Genomic DNA, 20000 nt, shown 5'->3' on the forward strand with positions numbered 1-20000 from the left:
TCTGGCCGTGTTTGCTACCGCACTGGGCTGAGCTCTGAACATCGTTTAGGATAAACAGTTCTGTGCTGTATGTTTCTAATTTAAATGCAAATCTCACTAAAAAACGTGGGAATAGAGTAGAGCAGCTTTTGAAAAATGGGGTTTCACGAGTTTAAACTTTGTATCAAAACAGCAAGATTTCATCACTGGATATTTGCAAGCTAAAACTACTTGAAGATGAATCTTTATTCTATACATTTTCCATAATGGATATTTGTTGGCATAATTTTACAAGTAAACAGGTTCGCTTTAAAAAAATAATAATTAAAAAAAAGAATTCACCACTAGATGGCAGCATCATCAAGGTTTTGGCAGAACCAGGAAACACATCATTTAAAATTTCCTTTCAGTTATAAGGTAAATATGTTACCTGCAATTATGGGAATAACTGCAGTTGCCCAGAACAAATTAGTAAAATATTACCCAATAGCCCAATTTATTCCCACATTCCTTATTATTTATATTAATCCCCAAAAACAAAAATCTAAGAAGTTGAAAGTGCAGCTGAAAAATTAGGAACAGTGGCAGAGTGCAACACGACATTTTAGCCTTACTGAGTGTGCCGCCCTGTCTGGAAACATCCCAGCCCGTGCCACACTGCAGGAGGGAGGGACTTTTTTTCTTTAAACGTGTGGGTGTCGTTATTGGGCGTATCACGAGGTTCACGCTAGCACAACCTGCACTTTGACCTCATCCGCTCCTTTTATGATTCCTGTCTCCTTCAGTTAATTAGCGTCAGAAAGAGTGATTAGAACCTGTTTCCATGGTGAGGTCAAAGGTGACCTGGCGCGGGCACAGTCTGGCGCGGACAGGGGACAGCCAAGAAATTAAAGACGGCAGAGATGAGGGGTCAGACGGCAAAGGCCCGACTACGGTCCTGGCTTGAGTTTTCACCCACCACGAGTGGCGGCACAGGCGGGGGCAGAGTGACCTTTGCTCCGGTCAAATAACAGGTCGACAGAATGTTTGCCGAGAAGGTGCTGGCTGTGCCGACCTCGGAAAGGTTCACGAAGATCCACGTGTTTTAAAGGGGAAGGAGGGAAACGCAAACAGAGCGGAGAGAGGCATATAACCCGCCTGCCGATAACTTTCAGAAAGGATTTTATGGCTCAACGTTGCGGCCCCTGTGAGAGGAGAGTCTCTGTTAGGCTGCTTACAAAGTCTCAAGCTTTGTGTGGACGCTCACTCTGAATGCACGAGGACAAAGAGAGACGGCTTTAACCAGCACGGGAACAGTAAAAGTTTAAAGCTATTGACATTCTCCGACATTCTTGACTTACGGCACGAGACACTTGGGACGCTTGGGTGGAGTCAACAGAAGACAAGCAAACTGTTTTTTTTTAAAAATCTCTTTAGCTCAGAAGGTTACAAACGACTCCACAGCTTTGCTCTGACTGGCCACGCCTTTGATGGACGTGTTGACCGCGCCAAGGACACTGGACGCCCCCTACCCCCTCCTCCCCACGCTCTTGCCCACCTGCCCGTCTGTGCCGATGGTCCCTCCGCAGTCGCTCAGCAGCTCAGACATGTCGTAGTAGCTGATGAACACCCATGTGCATGCCTCCAGGTGGAGGTTCTGGTAGAAGCGCAGCGTGCTCCGCCCCCGCAGAGCGGCGCTGTACTGGTACGGCGCGGCGCCGCCAGCAGCCTCCGGGTGGTGCGTCGCCCCGGTGACGAAGCCGTGCCTGGTGCGCACCTCCGCCGCGTCCAGCAAGTTGGAGCAGCGGTGGGTGGCCACGCGTGACCCGTCCGGACTCAGGGTCAGCTCGAAGTTGGAGAGAGGGTGTGTGGACACCACCGGCAGCATCCCTGCAAGAGCAGCATGCCGGAGAGACCAAAGGCCATTCTCACACCGCAACGACGATATATATAGAAAACCACCTCGGATGCAAGAAAACACTTGAACATTCATTTGTAACACAGAATCGGAAACTTGTATAAGTTGTAATTTGTCTATAAGTTTCACTTGTCTTGAAACTTGAAGTCTTGTAGCTCTGGGCGGATTTCCTTACCGTCTATGTGGGGCATGGTGACGGTCAGTTTGATGAGGTTGGGGTGATGGGAGTCGTCTGGCCCAGTGTAGCGCAGCTTGGCAGAGAATGGCTCAGCGCCCACTGTGCCCAGGACGCGGGGCTGGCACAAACCTACGCAAGCACACAACACAACACAGGCTCAACCGAGGGTCCTGAGAGCAGGCGGTGCCAAGGATTCAACTTGGCCTGAGCACCACCGCCGGTTCGGTTATCAAAGCTGCTCTATGCGTCCCTCATAGCCAGCGCGCGTTCTAAGACCTGCGTTACAGTCATAGCGCTGGGGTATTGGGGTGAACAGAGTGCCAGTGGAAGCCTCCGTTTCGGCCCTGTTCCCAGACTGACGGACGCACCCCCACTGACGCTATAAAGCACTCTGACTGGGCTCCGGAAACCCGGCTTGACGTGTTTGTGGGAGTTTAACACTCTTCGCCGTGCTGTTTACAGTGATTCTACTGAAACTTATTCCCATCGGAAAGTGCATGTGCTTTGCTTTTCTGTACACTTTCAGGACAAAATGTTCTGGACCTGTAGGGAACCCTGGGTAAAACCTTCGTGATAGCACCAGCAAAATGGTCCTGACATGATAAATAGTTTAGTTTTTTTTCAAAAGCCAAATGTGCCAATTTAAAACTGGGAGGATCATATTGCTTTTGGTTATGGACTTAGAAATGTCTTATTACATATAAAATATGTGTATGTGCCCAAATCCCAACATCCCATAAGCACTACACGCGTGCATATGTGTGACGTGTGCGCATGTGTGTTCACATGTGTTTGACTATGCGTGCATGCACGGATGTGTCTGTGTGTCTGCCTGGTGAGTGTGACCGTGAGTGTGTGTGTGTGACTCTGTGCGCATGTGCGTTTGTCTTTGTTCATGTGAATGTGTGTGTGATTTGTGTGCATGCGCACGTCCGTGTGTGCCCCGGCACCCATGCGTCTGTGTCTGTGTGTGTGCCCGTGCGAGTGTGACCACGTGTGTGTGCCCGTGGGCGTGTGCCTGTACGCGTGTCTGTGTGTGTGTCTCTACGCGCGTCTGTGTCTGTGTGTGCGTGTGCGTGCGCCCATCTGTGTGTGCGTCTGTGTGTGCGCGCGCACGTGTGTCTAGTCCACCCACCCTCCTCCAGGCTGATGGAGACGACGTGGCTGCTGAGTTCCAGCCCCTCATCCCCGTTGGCGTTCACGGCCCGGGCGGCACACTGCACCCGCGAGCCCGCCTGGAAGTATATGGAGTCCAGGGTGATGCTTTTGGACGAGGTGAAGAAAGTGTCGAAGTCCAACTCCCTCATGGGGCTGGTGACGCCGTCCGGCCCCGCGGGGGCACTCACGAGCCAGCGGTAACGCGTCAGCGTGTTGTTGATCTGCTCGCTGGCGCAGATGGGGCCTGTGCGCTCGAAGGTCGGGTACTTGGAGCTGCAGGCCTACAGGAGAAGACAAGAAAGCAGGGATGGTCCTGAGCACGTTGGGGAGGTGGCACGTCGGGGCCACGAAGGTTTATGTGACACACTCGACTTCACGGAAGGGTTGACTGAACAACTATCGTCTGGTACCGTTTCTCCACACTGACACTACAGAACTCATACAGTGCTCAAATACCGTTGGCAACATATGACTGTTCGAATAACGTTTTAGTAGCCAAAAACGTATGCCAGCTTTGAGGAGGAAAACGAATTCTCCAAAACTAACTTTCTGGAATAAGGGACCAGGGGCAGTTTTCCAAAAGATTACCGCAAGATCTCCTGGTGTGGCACGTCCTCGACAATAAAAACCTCGTGGAAGCTCAGGTCCACGTCACCAGAGCATGACCGATACGTACCGTGACGCAGATGAGCGGGTAGCCGGCCGCCGGCCGACCGGTCCGGGTGTCCGCGGTGTCGTCGTACTGCATGAGGGACACGACCACGGGCACCGCGGGAAAGGTCACGTCGGCCATGCTGTTCCCCTCCTCGATGTAGACAATGGCTTTGGTCACCTGCGGGAGAGCAAGGAGCGTTGTCACATGCGCGACTCCGGACCGGAGGGGCGACACCGGGCGGAGATCCTCTTTGCTACACCGTGCCGAAAATGCATTTGAAATTTGCGGAGGGCACCACGAGCACCTGGATCTCAGCCACCATGTTCTCGTCGGGCTTCAGGTGGACGGTGAACGCCTCCCTCATCTCGCGCACGCCGTCGTACAGAATCTCGATCTCCACCGCATGCTCCGTCTCCCCCACTCTGAACACGACGTCTGCGGAGTCAGAAGGTAGGGTCACAACGCCAACTCCCATCGCCAGTGCATTTTAATTCCGCGATAACGCTGTCCGTCCGCCGAGCCACGTGCAATCCGTCACAATTATGCCCGGCTGTCAGTTTAACCTTTTAAAAAATTCAGTGCGGGGCTTGGCGAGAGGCGACAGCGTTCACCACTGGGCCGCGAACCGCCTGCTAATGAGCCAAGACTTGAGAAAAAGTACGAGAACACTCACCTTCCGACACGGGGTGGTAGTCCTCTCCGGAGGCCGCCGAGCCATCTTTGGTGTGCACACGCACCACCGACACCTTGGAGATGTCACCCACCCTCTGCACGGGCACTGTGACCACAGAGACCTGGCCAGACTCGGTGGGCTCTCTCACACTGAACTTAGTCGCCCCGAACCTGATGACTGGCTCTGAGGGACAGATGAGGGTGTACGTTTGAGAAAACACGGGTGTTCGTCACCCACACGCTCGCGTCTCCCCTCTCCAGACCCGTCCTTGCTGAAACAATCCTCCGTCTAAACCATACTGCTTAATTCTAGTCTCACCTTGCAGGGCACAGCACGACTGACTGGTTTATTCATCTCTACCTCTGTTTACATTTGTACTGCCTGTTTACATTTGTTTTGCTGAATGTAGTCTGGTGTTTGAGGGACGCTATAGTGCCATGTCTGTGTTATACATTTTGACATCTCCCTACATCTCTCCCCATAATGTATTCCACCTGCACATGTACAGGAGGTGGGACTAGACAGTGGGAGAACCCAGCAGCCGGATAGGGCCTAAAAACTGTGATAAACCTCTGTTTACATTCACGCACTATCTTGTGTCATTCCCGCCCACAACCTGCACTCCAATATCTCTGGCAAACAAGAGAATTTACAGCCACGGGCTCTTCCAGCTGCATCAGGAATTACGAATTTCTGAACAGGTAGCGGGTCTTTATGTAACTCTGCCTCTGAGGGCGTTCGCTTAACTGCAGAAAAACTGAAGCCATCACAATGATCATGAAAACTGTCAGAACACTACTCCCCTGTTACAGGCTATACATGGCATACGCCTGACAGGACTCAGAGACTCCGGGCAGCGCGAAGGATGTGATTGGGAAGCTGTCTGTATCTTCAGACATATCTTCAACAATCCTCGGTGTAAGAACAGAATTGACGTTTTTAACCAGCGCCTGAGCGTCTTAATGGATGGATGGATGCCTGATCTGTCTGATCTTCCTGAGATAAGTGCAGCAGGGAGCTGTGAAGTGAATCCAGTGTGAACATGCGCTGGATGTGAGCAGTTGTGTACACACAGGTCACACAGGGCTTACTGTCGGCGGCGTCCTGTATCCTGACGAGCGTCTCGTTCTGTGCTCCTACGGACGCCCCGAATGGGGAGTCGCTCCTGTGGCTCCCCAGTACCAGCCTTAGCTCCTCCACCTCCTCGTGCTCCGTGTCATCCACGAGCACGAGAGTGCAGGGTTTCTCCACGTCGCCTGTACACGCACAAACAGACACACATATGCACATGCATGCACACATTCATTTACCAATTAGTTGCCATTTTTAAATCAAAACAAAAGCTTTAAACGTTTGAAATCTTCACATATCCTGAGTCAGCATCTGATAGGATCTGACTGCAGATGTTTGTCACAGGAGAAAACAAACAAACAAACAAATCACGGCAAAACCAATCCAGGTCCGTTTGCTACGGGGTTTGTCCCAGACCACTGAGGTGGGAGGTGAGGGAGGTGAGGGGAGGTGAAGGGAGGTAAAGGGAGGTGAGGGGAGGTGAAGGCTGCGTAGGCTGACCAGGCAGGAAGGTGATGAGAGAGCCGTCTGTGTTGGGCCGCTCGTGGAAGTCCATCATGACCTGGGCTGACCCCTGACGGCTGTAACAGCGTACGCTGGAGCGGTAGCGAAGGTCCCCACTGCGATACACCACCGCCGTAATCGTCCCGTCGCCCTCGTTGCCCACGTACGCTGCATCGCGGAACTGCACCTTCGGCACTGGGGGGTAACGGAGATGACGGGAATTATTCGCACAGGTGAGCTTGCGCTGGCTCACACACAGACACACACACACACAGAGAAATGGCCCTTCATGGTACTGCACTAAACACAATTAATCCCTCTTCACTGATGTTTCGGGTTGCTTCCTGTTGACTGGCGATTACTTCCTGTTAACTCACAGTCCGAGACCGAGTCGTTGATGAAGACGATGGCTCTGCCCGGCTCACCCACGCTTCCGTTCATGGGCATGCGAAGGACCAGCTCGAACCTCTCCAGGCCCTCCAGCACAGGCTGGCCCAGGTCGTCCAGGATGGCCACTCGGAACGTCTGCATGGTGACCCCCGGGGCGAAGGCGAGGCTCTTGCTGATCCCCACATAGTCCACTCCAGCTGGGGCAAAAGTTCACACCCTAACATCAGGCCTTCAGACTACGATTACTCAGCATTGTTTTGTTCATGACTAAAAAATTAACACTGCACCTCTAAAAAAACAGACAGAAACAAGATTTACGTGATTTACTTTTTACTTTTTTTTTAAAAACACAGTTGTCTTTACATATACATTGTCCGCTATCCTCGCAGCATTGCACAGCTCTGGAAGTTAACAGAGTGATAATTAAACCAAAATGGTACACAGGTTTCATTCTGGGCTGACAGGTTGCTGCTTCAGAGACTAAAACTCAGTGCACTGTTGATCTCAGATGTTGCATACCGACGCTCGCCTGTGTTAATCCCAGATGTCAGCTCCTCTAATGTTGTCATCTGCAGTTTTTAGAAGCCATTTGCACTGATAGCCTGTCTGGCCTTTTAAACTATGCAGCGGTAAATTACAGAATGCAGTCATCAATTCATAAATTGCATAAAAAGGAAATTAATGCCTCGCAAAATTTTTTTTTTTAAAAAGACTCCTATTTTGGTCTTCTGCACAAGCAGGAGGTTATGCGTTTTGCTCCCGATATGTGACACCGATGCACTGACGTGGTGGGGTTAGTCATTTGTCCAGCGTTTGAGGCTCATATTGTCGGTGGTGCACGTTCTACTGCCTCTGGTCCTCGTACGCCCCACCGGACCTGCTGACTGCGTCTGACAATGCAGCGCATGCGGACCGAGGGAGAGAAGCCCGACACCGGACACGCGCGGTGAAAGACGCCCAGCGAAGGCGAGAGGGAGGAGGGAGGGACCTGCCCAGGCAGTTTGAATTTAAATACTTCAAAAGCTCTTCGTGTGAGAGTCCTGATTTGTATTCATAATCCTGGCTTCACTCAAATGGGGGGCTAATGCGCTATAGCGGCACAAACCCCCCTCCTCGCCCAAAGAGCACCTTTTTAGTGTTTGTATGTGTTACGGTCTCGGCACACGCCGGTGTTCTCTGCGTGCATCTCCGTCTTATCTGCGTAAAAGCACTTTTACCTCCAGGCTCGGAGAGAAAGACGCGAGTAGTACTCCCCATTTCTGTTTATCTACACAGAAAACATTGAACCAGATCCACGCATGACTTCTAAACTTAAGGTTACCAGTGAGAGGCCTCGACGGATGCGTTGGTCACGTACCTTCAGCGGAGACGGGGTCGGCCTTTCGGGAGCGCACCGTAACCGTGCCCGTCTTGTAGAGGTCTGTGCCCATCCTCCAAACCCGAATCTCAACGTACCCGTCGCTCTCGTCTACGTGGTACTCCGACTCTCCGAAATAGAACACGGGCGCTGTTTGGGAAAGCAGCCAGGCAGAGACGGGTCAGCCACGTCACCGGTAACCCCCACCGGAATCAGTGACCCCGACATTCCAGTCGCAGCGGAAATGAGTGAAAGACACACCGCATACCGCATAGTCTACAAAGGGTTAGCATATGAACAACACACGATCGGGAATGACAAAAAAACTTCAAAGGCCGTCTGATGTCGGGGTTACAAAGTTTGAATTAGGATCGTCGAACACACAAAAGAAAAAACTCTTTTTCCTGAAAAGCTCTGAACTAGATGACACAAAGTGGAAAAGGTGGAGCTAGAGGGCAACCCCAGAAGATGCATGATATACCGCTCCTGCAGTGGCATGTTAATACATGTGTACGGTGCTTTGGACGTGCCTTTCTGTAAATATAAATATGTAAATGTAAATATAATGTACAATGATTTTGCAGCCAGAGGATGTACAGTGGAAGCTACATCCCTAACTCTCTTCTGATGTACGCCCTTAAAAGACCCAGTTCTGCTCGGTGCTCTGACACTGGAAAAGCTCGAGGGTCCAATTCTATTTTCCCCACTGCCAAGTTGTGAGTTCCTGTGCTTGGGCGCCGAGGCTCGAGGCGGGGAACAGGTCGGCATGTTCTGACACGGTCCGAGCCCATCAGCCCCTATTCCGGACCCAGATTTTTTTTAGTGCATACGATAAACTCGTCACAGGTGAACTCAACCAACCCTGCTTCAGAAGCCCGAATTACATCTGCAAATCACATCTCCAATGCGAGAGCGTTTCTTTTTAGGTTCGTGCGTCTAAACATACCGGCGCTTGTACAGCGGCAGACGTGATTTCTTAAAAGTACCTCGTACGCTGCTCTAGCCTTCTCACCACTTTCAATGATCGGCTTCTAAACGACAGCAAAAAAGTTCAGAAATTACCTTGAGGTGAGAATTAGCTTTCATTTTTGCAAGGTGCGTAAAATCTGACACCCATGGCAAATATATCCTCAGGCAAGGCCTTGAGGCTTGTAGCTGTTGGTGCAAACTAGTACAAAATTGTCCTTGTGGTGACAATTATGTTACAGTGAGAACGCTGTAGGGTAGGGTGTTGATCTCAAACCCCATTCTCCCTCTGTTCAGGTGACAGACTTGCGCGAGGGGCAAACAACTTCTATCGCATTTGCACGATCCAACCCTGTGGCCCGGGGGAGAGCTTAGGTTTGGCGGCTAATCACTACTGATTGTCTTGGTAGCAAAAAGTTCCATGGACAAGCATGTGTGCGTGTGTGTGTGTGTCCTACAATTCCCCTAATCAGATGAGGTTAATTCACATAGGAGGCAAACAGCATTTGTTTCAAAGCGATACGGCCCGCCGAGAGAGAGTTGACCTGCGCGCCCGGTCGGCCCTCCTCTCTCGGGCCTGGCGCTCAATCTTGCCCTCCCTCGTATTGGCTTACCCGCCTGGCACGCGGCCACGGCGCAGTGGCCGCTTCTTCAAAGAACACATCTGAATGAAGCCCAACGAATTCACCCTCACTCATTATAAGCCGTATGAGATCTTCGGGAGATTGGGTCTCCTTACAGGGATCTGTTGAGGCTTTTGTGGTATTGGCGTATGAGTAATACCACGTTTAATATTAAACCCTAATCATGATACAATGAGGGCTGTGTTTAAACAGCAAAACGAGCTTTACTATGAAAACTGAAAAATGTGCCTGATTTGTATCCTTTTCTGTAGTTTAATCCCTAGTGAGATGATAAAGTGTGTGTGTGTGGTGGCCATGGAGCCAGTTCAAGGATACCAGCTCATTACTGAACCCATTTTTGCTTCAATAGAGTTACTTACAGTAAGACCCACGAAGTGTGTAATTCTTTTACTAGGCACTGAAAAAGTTTAAACTGACAGCATGAATAATCACGTCAGCTCGGCATCCCAGCCTGGCGGTTTGTGCCTCGCGGTTTGTACACCTCGAAGCGCTTCACACCTGTAAACGCAGGTTTAACCGATGTGCCCCACTGCGCCACTTGCATCCCGACCGACGCGCCAAGATTTCCCGACGTCTCTGAGTGTTATTCTGGCATCGCAAACTCTGGACGCTTCTTCACAACAGAGGGGCCTTGTTGAGTCTGAAGGTAGCCGTGACCACATCAGGAATGATTTAGGAGCGTGTAAAACCCCTCGGCTCCTCGGTGTTCAGTTTTGGGTCTTGCCGTGCGCTGCGCGCTGCATGTTGGACTGGCGACGGGGTCCCGCCCCCACGCTCTCACAAGCAACGCTTGCCTACAGTTGATCTGTTTCTCAGAGAGTGCCAGAGATGAGAGCCAGACCCCCCTCCAACATTTCCAACCCCCTCACCATGCTTCACCACTTTGGAATGAAGTCTGATTAAAAAAAAACAAAAAAACAAAACAAAAAAAACCAACTTGAGAAACAAGAGAAACATGCCAGGGAGATTTCAGCTTCTTCATTCATTTCCGAGACGAAGGGGAGGCAGGGGAGGTGTGATGGTGTTGTGATGGTGGTGTGGGGTGGTGTGGGGTGGGTGGGTGGGGGTGTGTGTGTGTGTGTGGGGGGGGGGGGGGGGGAGGGTGTGTGTGTGTGGTGCAGGGGCAGGATTTGGCAGAGAGTGCAGGATTGCACGGTGCTGTGCATTCACACTTGCTAACTTTCCGTACACGTTCCCGCCGAGCGACGGCTTCGTCTCAGGGGCTGTAACGAAGCAGGAAAAAAACATGGTATGCACGAGCGTGCGTTTGCACCACCGAGCCGATCGCTTTAGGTCGGAAGTGGCCGCAGCGTGCGGCGGAGGTGAGACGCACGCTGATGACGAAAGGTGGAAAGGTCCCTGTGCGATGAAAGGGACCCGGCAACGAGGGGCTGTTTACTTAGTGATCCACGACGCTGTCTCAGGGATAACAGTGTAACTTTGTGTGACGTTACATTTTCACATTTGTTATTAATATAGCACAAGTTAAAGAACCGTACTTACTACAAACTGACACGAACTTTATCCGTGAAGTTCCATGTCGACAAATACCAGGAGGCCACAACCTCGATGGCCTCATTAAAGAAGGGCAGCCCATCAGTGAGCGGTGTGCAGTGTGACCCACCCGTGCTGGATGACTCAAAAACTGACCCGCCAGACGGCTCATCCATCACGTAGCTGAGCCGTACCTTTACCGAGGCGCGCGCCTTTGCACTGATATGACCCCACATCGGTAAGTTCTAACAATTTCAATGCCATGGTGCAAGTGTGCCGGTTCTTTGAGAAGAGGTTAGAAGTGCAGCTAGCGAACACCTGCTTCCTCCCTCCCGGGCTCCGTGGGAACGTCTCGGAGGGTGGAAGCGCTAATGACAGGCTGGAGACTTCTCCTCCTGTTCCGGCTCCTTTCCCATCACCACGGACGTGCGCTTGGGGCCCCGAGCCGCCCTGTAATCTCGCCACGTTACCGCTGACTGCTGACTGACATGGGACGTCCTGCTAGCATGTCCCGTCCTCGGCTGCGAGCTGTGTTCTACAGCTTCCGTACCCTGCGCGCTGCTTTTTGCCAGGTACAAGTACGGGTCCCAGCGTCGGCGTGGGTAATTATGCCAGCGTGAGGGGGCATGTTTCCTCCATACTCCCCCATGCTGGATCACAGATTGTCTGTCAGTACAGGACTATTTCTGCTCTTCTGACTATTCCTGTGTGCGAAATAACAGAATGTAATGATGACACAGCAGTCGTATGTATGTGCGTGTGTGTGTGCATACGCGTGCACGCGTGTATGTGTCCAAGTTCGCGTATGTGTGCGTGTGTGCAAAGTATGGATAACTGAGGTCTGAGCCAATGCAACGGTTAGAATAATAAAAAATAACAATATGATTATTATTATAATTTTAACATGATTTTCTTTCGTCTGAGACCGACACATCGCACTGTCAGCAGTGCATGCTGTAGCCGAACCCTAAGGACTGGACTCCATCCATGCTTCCGGGAGATGATGGCCTAACAAGCCCACGTGCGTTTGGTTAAGTCAGAAAAACAGGCGATCAGGTTTCGGTTGAGCTTCACGCGCACGGCTTTCGTTCTCTCCCTCCCTCTCTCGGTCTTTGTCCCCGGCTCGGCATCGGGCCAGTCAAGAGTCACGACTGAAAAAAGAAGACGACAACGAAAGCGCAGACAAAGAGCGTCCCCGCACAAGCGGGTCTCTTCCCGGCCCCGCGCATTCATTCCAGACAAAGTCATCCGAGCGAGACGCCAGCGGATAGCAAACACGCGCCTTCCGCCTGCGCGAGGACACTGCTGCGGCAGATGAAAGCCGAACACCTTCTGCTCAATTCTGCTGCTTCATCTGGCACTAAAAACCTTCAGGGATTCTTAAAGCTGAAAATATACCCCGACTTTCTCAGAAACAGAAACGCACGACAACAAAATTAAAAAAGAGGACACTTCGACAAAGCATAACAAAATGATCCATTCTATTTCTCTGTTACAATAAGGCCCAGTGTAAATGTGATTGATAGCTTTTTAATAGCTTCAGTACATAAGGTTTTCTGTGCCAGGTCTACAAACAAACAAAAATTAATTTTAATCTCCCAGTAGAGACTGATTTAGACAGGAGTACATGTGAAAAGGATGGAACATCTTATTTAGACGAATATCTAAATAAACGTGAGCCAATATATTATTTATTCATGTTTGGTCCAGAGAGATTTGCTACAAAGGAATTAAACTTAGATCACAACACCGTCTTCGTGTACATCCATGTCCAAAAGTTTTAACTCAGTGTCACGTCTAGATCAAAACATGGTTTTACTGAATGTATTTACTTATTTATGTAAAAGCTACTTACCAAAAGAGACAAAACAATGACTGCCATGTTTGAGAGCTGAACCAAAGTGAATTCAACCAATTTTTAAATGTATAAATATATGTTTTATAGTCATATTTTGTAAAGCATTTATCTTGGTTCGTTGTTTTTATCTAGCCAGCAGGTGCAGTAGCTGGGGTGTATGCTGTTATACTCCGGGGAGTGAGCTAGTGAGAGCCTCTTCCACGTTTTTGTCAGTCCCACACTCACACACACAAGTAACACTAAACTCAATGATCCACGCTAATATTCTTGTTAGCATTATGAACCTAATGACTTCATCTCTTAACTGAAGTCACTTGATCCCTTAACTGCTCAAATGCATCTTATCAAGCTTTCATTTGTGTACCATTCCGAGCTGATGGCGACATTCCCAAGAGTTCCATAAAGCCCACCCTCGTGATTGGCCTGCCACGGAACTCCGCCCAGGGGTGACAACTGTATCAGTTAAAAAAACGAAGGGGTGTTCCAGACACTGACAGACAGAGAGAGGCTCCGTTTAACCCGAACAAACTTTCATTTCCTACACAGGAGGCGAAGCCTGTCTTGGCGCAGCAAGCCGTGAGCCTTCGCTATCCGACATATAGGAACGGCTTCGGCAAGCCCAGTGTGCATGTGAGGTTGCCAGATATTTGCAAAAGCAGTTGTAATGCGGGAGTTGGTCCAAAACGGCATGAGCACTCCACTCCAGAGCCACGTAGGACATCGATGCAGTTAGATGGAGGAGCTTAAGGTGGAGTTGCAGCCATCCCAGTTATCTCTCTTCAGAAAGTAAAAGAAGCGATTCAGGACTTTGCAGCGGATCTGCACTGGATTGGTCTCCTGGGAACGTCAGGCGGACCCGGGAGGAGGTGAGCGAAGGGTGGTGAGCGGGAGGCCCGGAGGAGTTACTGAACAAAAGAGGCACCGTGTGGGAGATAAAATGGAGAACAGCCCCTGGAACTACGCCTGCAGATGAGCGATAAGGGAGGCCTTAAAGGCAGAAACACACACACACACGCGCACACAGAGACGCACGCACTCACACGCACACTCACACATACGCATGCACACTCACCCACGCACACACACCCACCTGTTTAGTTCAACAATTATTTCCTTATGCCACTTTGATTCCCTTTTAAACAGTTTCATTTAAATGGGTGATTGTCCTTCAGTTCTGCCCAACAGTATGATTTCATAAACCTATACATTTTTACTTGTAACAGTAACTTTTTAACAAAAGGAAAAGCAAAGAAAACAGATGCAAAACATGTGCAGTCTCCAAGGGGTCACATGTGCCACTCGCTAAAATATCAAAATGTTGAAAACACCATTTTGGAATAGCAACCACTATTCTATTGACAAAATAATATATTCACCCTGGCCTCCGGTGTGTCTTTTCTATTCTTTGCCTCCACGCTTCATGAATTATGGGTAGAAAGAAAATTGGTTCAAGGTTTGCAGTGGTGTTCGGTAAATTCCGTGAGTTTGAATTAAACATTGTAATCTCACCTTCCTATTCCCAGGCTGAGCTCAAACAATTTCTTCAATAGCTTCCCAAATAGTTGTCAACCATCATGCAAGGAATGACAGAAAGAGTTGTTCTGAGCTCCGAACGTAACAACTAAATAAGGGAACCGTCCTGAGAGTCTGGTGTCTAGATGCGCAACGGACTGAAGTTCTTATGCATCATACTGTGGAACAAATCAAGTGTGGATTGTCTAGAATTATTGGAATGTCTGGTTGGCTTTCAAGTAACAGGGACCTATGCTCTGGGTCATACCAGCTCCAGCAGTGTGCAAATTACCCGGCAGAACATGTGAAAGGGGCCGTAGTGTAAACCAGTAAACCAGATGTTTATTGAACACACAGTCCCATCTACCTGATTTCGGTTTCTCCTTGACGAGTCATCATCGATGGCAAGTCATCATCGTTTCCCTTCATTTTTCTGCCGAGCCAAATGCCAGAGCTTATTTTCAAATGCAGTCAGCAAACGCAAAAACGACTGCAACCGTTTTAAACAGCGCCAGTTCCTTTCAAATGTGCCGAGGGTACTTTTCTAAGTCCAGAGAGCGGCTGCAGTGATGGTGAACTGAATTCAGCATGGCAGAGGCAAGTGTGACCTCTGATCTCTGTTTCTGCAAAGCTTTAGGATTAATTATGCAGAGGTCACAGTCAAAAAAACGTATTTTCATTTCCGCCTTCCATGGTTTCGTTTAGAAAGCAGTGTGCAAGCACTTGTTGTTTACCATTACCATTTTTCATTACAGTAAAAATGTTCAGAAAAAACAGTTCTAGTTGCCGTCTGAAATGGCAGCGATGTGAGAACATGCAAATTAAACCCGCAAGAAAACATCAGGCTTGGCAGTGTGTACCAGCTCGGAAGCCTGACCAAGACAGAACCGGCACCTTAGCCTAAACAAGCGCCGCAACGCCAATACGGCCGAGCCTTCAATCCTTCTTACCGTCGTCAGAGTCGGGCAGGATGGTTATCCTGGCGGTGGGGTACTCCTGGCCCAGCCGGCCGCCCATGGGTATACTGAGGGTGACGTTGAAGCTCTCCTCGGGCTCGTACAGGGAGTCGTCAATCACCACCACGCGGCACGCCTTCTCCGCCTCGCCCCTGTCGAAGCGCAGCACGCTGCCGTGCTCCTCAGGCCGCGAGATGTAGTCCGAGTAGGACAGCACAGTGGTGGGAACGGTGCCAGTGGCCGTGCCTGTGCGACGAAAGAGACGGGCATGAGACGAACGGAGACAGCCTGGCCTGCTCCGGGGCATCGACCAGCCTCCGGAGGTTAGTTCCAGTTTAATCTAACTCCCCTGATACAGCTCGAAAAGAAGTTCTAGAGCATGTGAGTATTAGAGGTAGGAGTATTAGAGGTAGGGATCATTACAGGTAGGGGTATTGGAGGTAAGAGTTTGAGAGGTAGGCGTTTTAGAGGTAGGAGTATTAGTGTTAGTTCTATTAGAGGTAGGAGTATTACAGGTAGGAGTATTAGGGTAGGGGTATTAGAAGTAAGAGTATTACTGTTAGTTCTATTAGAGGTAGGGGTATTACAGGTAGGAATATTACAGGTAGGAGTATTAGTGTAGTGGTATTAGAGGTAGAAGTATTAGAGGTAGGAGTATTAGTGTTAGTTCTATTAGAGGTAGGGGTATTACAGGTAGGAATATTACAGGTAGGAGTATTAGTGTAGTGGTATTAGAGGTAGAAGTATTAGAGGTAGGAGTATTAGTGTTAGTTCTATTAGAGGTAGGGGTATTACAGGTAGGAGTATTAGTATAGGGGTATTACAGGTAGGGGTATTAGAGGTAGGTGTATTAGAGGTAAGAGTATTAGTGTTAGTTCTATTAGAGGTAGGGGTATTACAGGTAGGGGTATTACAGGTAGGAATATTAGTGATATTAGTGTAGTGGTATTAGAAGTAGGGGTATTACAGGTAGGAGTATTAGTGTAGGGGTATTAGAGGTAGGGGTATTAGTGTAGGGGTATTAGAAGTAGGATTATTAAAGGTAGGGGTATTAGAGGTAAGAGTTTGAGAGGTAGGCATTTTAGAGGTAGGAGTATTAGTGTTAGTTCTATTAGAGGTAGGGGTATTACAGGTAGGAATATTACAGGTAGGAGTATTAGTGTGGGGCCTATACTGTATAGCAGGCACCTGTATCTAAGACAAAGGTATAGGACAGGGAAGACTGATCTGTGACAGGACAGCTGAATTCCTGAGCTGGTGGAGCTTTTCCATGTACCTTGTTGTGTGAAGCAAATGACCATTAACTCTTCGCTGACATCCCCGGACCTCCGGACAGGAATCAGCAGCTCTCCAATGTCTTCCTCAATGGAGTACGTAGCCAAAGGGATGAATACTGTGGACTCTAGAACAGACAAAAACAAAACCAACAAAAAACACAACATTACAGTCCATAGCGAGCACAAAGGCCACTTTTAAAACGCTCGCAGAAGACTGTTAGCTATTGTTCAGAATTGAGCCCTGGGATTTGGTTCTGATTTTCTGCAGGTTTTAAACTTAAAATCTTGTAAACATGCTCCATCCTTCGATGGATACGGGGAGATGAATGGATACTTTTGCTCCAGTTTTCCTCCTGGTGGTGCAAGGCTTTGGAAGCAGCTACAATGGGCCTCGAGACCTCAAGAAAAAAACATTTTAAGCCTTTTTTTCCCCTTTCTGCAGAAGCGAAAAACAACAAAGGAACCGAAGGACATGCAGAAGTTTCAGTGGCTTTCGAGGCTGCGTATAACGACTGGGGGTTCGAATGCTGAAGTAGAGTCCACTCTCTGCTACACAATTACCCTGAGATGAAACATCCAGGCCGTTAATGACTACGGCTTTCAGCAAAGACTGAGAAGAGTTTTGAGTGGAGTTTCCAGGGTTATGCTGAAGATATAAGGCACGTAATCAAACTAAAGAGGATTTTTCATTTGGAGCCAAAAATAAAGGTTTTTTCTTTTTTTGGCTTTTCAAACAGGCAAGCAACCGTTTGGCCTTGTGACGCCGGGGGCAAGCATTTGTTTGAGCAAGCAAATAGGTGTGGTAAATGCCTACTTCACTCCTGCAACATGGTCCGGGCACTGTGTTTCCTACATGTCTGTGTGCTTTTCATCACTTTCACTACGAGTGGAATAAGCCACATTCAAGTAAACAGATAACTCTTTACACTCCACCACCGAATACATGAGGAAAGGAAGAGGTACATCTCCATCATCTCAAAAAAAAACCTCACAAAAAAGCTCTGAGACAAATAGTGGCGCTTTTGTGTGATCCATGAGGACATGGTTGCTCGACCTCCATCAAGCTGGTGGCACTGAAGATCAGATTCAAAGGAACTGCAAACCAATGACACATTTGCTGTTAAACTACATTAAACCACATTTGCTTCTATCCCACAGTCAGCAGCAGCATATTCTAAAACGCATCAAACGATCCGCAACGATTTACACGTGCAATGGTGCGGTTCATCCGCGCACACGCAAAGCGCTTCAGCGGAACGATGCTGCACTCTTACTGCAAATGTAAAATAACGCAGGTACTCGGATATCTGCGGAAAAGGAGCAAGGCCTCCACCACAGAACCTTGGACGGATCGGCCTCCCATGATCTCTGCTGATAAACCTGCTGCTGGTCTTGGAATGGACGTGGACCGCCCAACTCACTCACCGTCCCCGGGATCCACGATCTCCACAGTGGCTGCCTGTGGAAACTCCAGCGCTCCCATCACAGGCTCGGACAGGACAATCATGAAGGTCTCCGACTGCTCGTAGAGGTTGTCAGCAAGGATCCGTACCCTCCAGGTGGCCGTGGTCTGACCTGGATTGAACTGTACTTGCTTCTGGGCTTTGCCTCGGAAGTCTTTGTCTTTCTCTGCTGTCCCATCGCTGGTACCAATACCTTTAGGGCAAAAAAATATTGAATATAGCAGGAACGATTGTCAGTCTATGCTTGTCACATAGAATTGACCTTGTTTGAGCGGTAAAGAGTAAGGTACGAGGCAGGCTGATGTTACGAGATACTTTACACTTAAATAATGCTTCTTGCAGTTCTACATCAGTGGTTCAGGACCCAGTCCTCCAGACACGTTAGACAGTCCACTTTTTTTGCAACTGTCCCAGCTTATAATATGCCTGTACCTACCATTTAAAAACACTTGGGGTTTGACCCAAAATCTGGAATGAGGATCAGCTTGAAAAACTAGTAATGTTTTTCTCTGTTTTGGTTTGTCTTAGCTGCACTCACTCTTGACTTCAACCCCACCACAATATCTGTTCCAAACAAAGCAAATAAATTGTATATATCAAAGAATAACAAATTGTCCTGAGTATTATCATAGCATCATTCTCTACTGCAACGGCCTTGCTTGTCTGGCATAAACCCTAAACTTAAACATTACTTTTGCTAATATACATATTTTTTGTGGCAACGCTCAGAGAACTGGACAGGAGCCAGTGGAGATGTATGTGATGAAACTCTCCAGTAATGAAGAAAGAAAGTAGCATGGGCTCCACCGGAGAGGGAGATGATCGAGATATGTTGGGGAGAGAGCACTGGGTTCTTAAACAGGTTCTTGGACCAGAGGAGATGAACCGCCGTGCCCCGAGGGTTAGGAGCTTCATGATGCCAGCTGCATCTCGGCAGGGCCGTCAGACGGCTTCACTGGCAGCCGGGGAGGCACGGCGCAGCGGACATTTTAAAAAATAGTAGCAGGCGGAGCATAACATAAATAGATGCATTCATGCTAATTCATAACACGTGCTTGCTGAAATATTTTGTTTGAAATTAATTGAGGGCGGGGGGGGGGTTACTTCAGAAACTGAACTTGGGAGGCGTACTGATGTGTTGTTGCACACATGGAGAAATTGCCCTCCAAAAAAAACAAACAAAAAAAACCTTTCAATTTTATACTTTGAAGCAAAGGAAGAAAGGAGTGCTTTGATATGGAGGAAGAAACGCAGGAGAGAGGATGGGTCCTCCCTCAGCCTGCCCACACACATGCCCGAATAAAATCAAATTAGCTCAACAGCCCCTGAAAATGTCCTCCTTCAAAGGGAAGGTGTCGAGGAGGTGGGAACCGCTCTTTTCAAGCTGTGCCTTCTTCACAACGGGAGAGGACGAGGAGAGCTTCCGAGGGTCAAGTAGCAGGTTCTGCCCGTGGCGCGTTCCGATCGGGGCGGAGGAGGTGAGCCATACCCAGCCCCAGCGGGTGTAGCTGAGAGCTACTAGTGGAGGTGCGGAAGATTCTAGGCGTGGATGGAGGAACTTGCTCCTTTTTCTCCCATCTCTCCCGGCTGCATACCAGGGAAAAAAAAAACCTCTCCATGAGGTCCCAGACGGAAGTGTAAATGGGAACTTGCACTCTCTTTCCTTATTTTCCTTTTCCTGCCTTTTACTTCAGAGGTTAAGACCTTCGAACTGCAACTCTGACTTCTGAAAAATAAACTTTCACACCAGTACCACGTCTCACTCAGATCTGAGGAGGGAAGCTTTTTTCCCCTCTCCTTCCTACACTGGAGATGCTGAAATCACCATCCAAGTACTGTTTTGATCAAATTGGTTTCCAAATGTTCTGCGTTACCAACCCCGAATTAGACGGCTTCTCTCGAATCCATACAGAACAAAAGATGACGTGGAGGTGAAATTCACCCAGCAGCTGCAGTGCCGGCACTCCG

The 20000-nt window shown here is 49.0% G+C and overlaps 1 protein-coding gene across 1 annotated transcript in view; it reads right to left on the reverse strand.

Moving 5' to 3' along the window:
• frem2b (FRAS1 related extracellular matrix 2b) overlaps positions 1–20000 on the reverse strand; it is a 55899-nt gene that overhangs the window by 7368 nt on the left and 28531 nt on the right. The window contains exons 4-16 of the mRNA XM_035534500.2: positions 17995–18225; positions 16569–16694; positions 15287–15538; positions 7863–8012; positions 6493–6702; positions 6113–6310; positions 5632–5796; positions 4541–4723; positions 4172–4302; positions 3889–4044; positions 3190–3493; positions 2052–2183; positions 1517–1848 (exon numbers count right to left, since the gene is read on the reverse strand). Of these exons, the coding sequence (XP_035390393.1) occupies positions 1517–1848; positions 2052–2183; positions 3190–3493; positions 3889–4044; positions 4172–4302; positions 4541–4723; positions 5632–5796; positions 6113–6310; positions 6493–6702; positions 7863–8012; positions 15287–15538; positions 16569–16694; positions 17995–18225 (2570 nt within the window). The remainder of the gene's footprint in view (positions 1–1516; positions 1849–2051; positions 2184–3189; positions 3494–3888; positions 4045–4171; positions 4303–4540; positions 4724–5631; positions 5797–6112; positions 6311–6492; positions 6703–7862; positions 8013–15286; positions 15539–16568; positions 16695–17994; positions 18226–20000) is intronic.

The sequence above is a fragment of the Electrophorus electricus genome, chromosome 17 (genome assembly GCF_041902795.1).
Source record: "Electrophorus electricus isolate QZ-2024a chromosome 17, ASM4190279v1, whole genome shotgun sequence".
NCBI lineage: Eukaryota > Metazoa > Chordata > Actinopteri > Gymnotiformes > Gymnotidae > Electrophorus > Electrophorus electricus.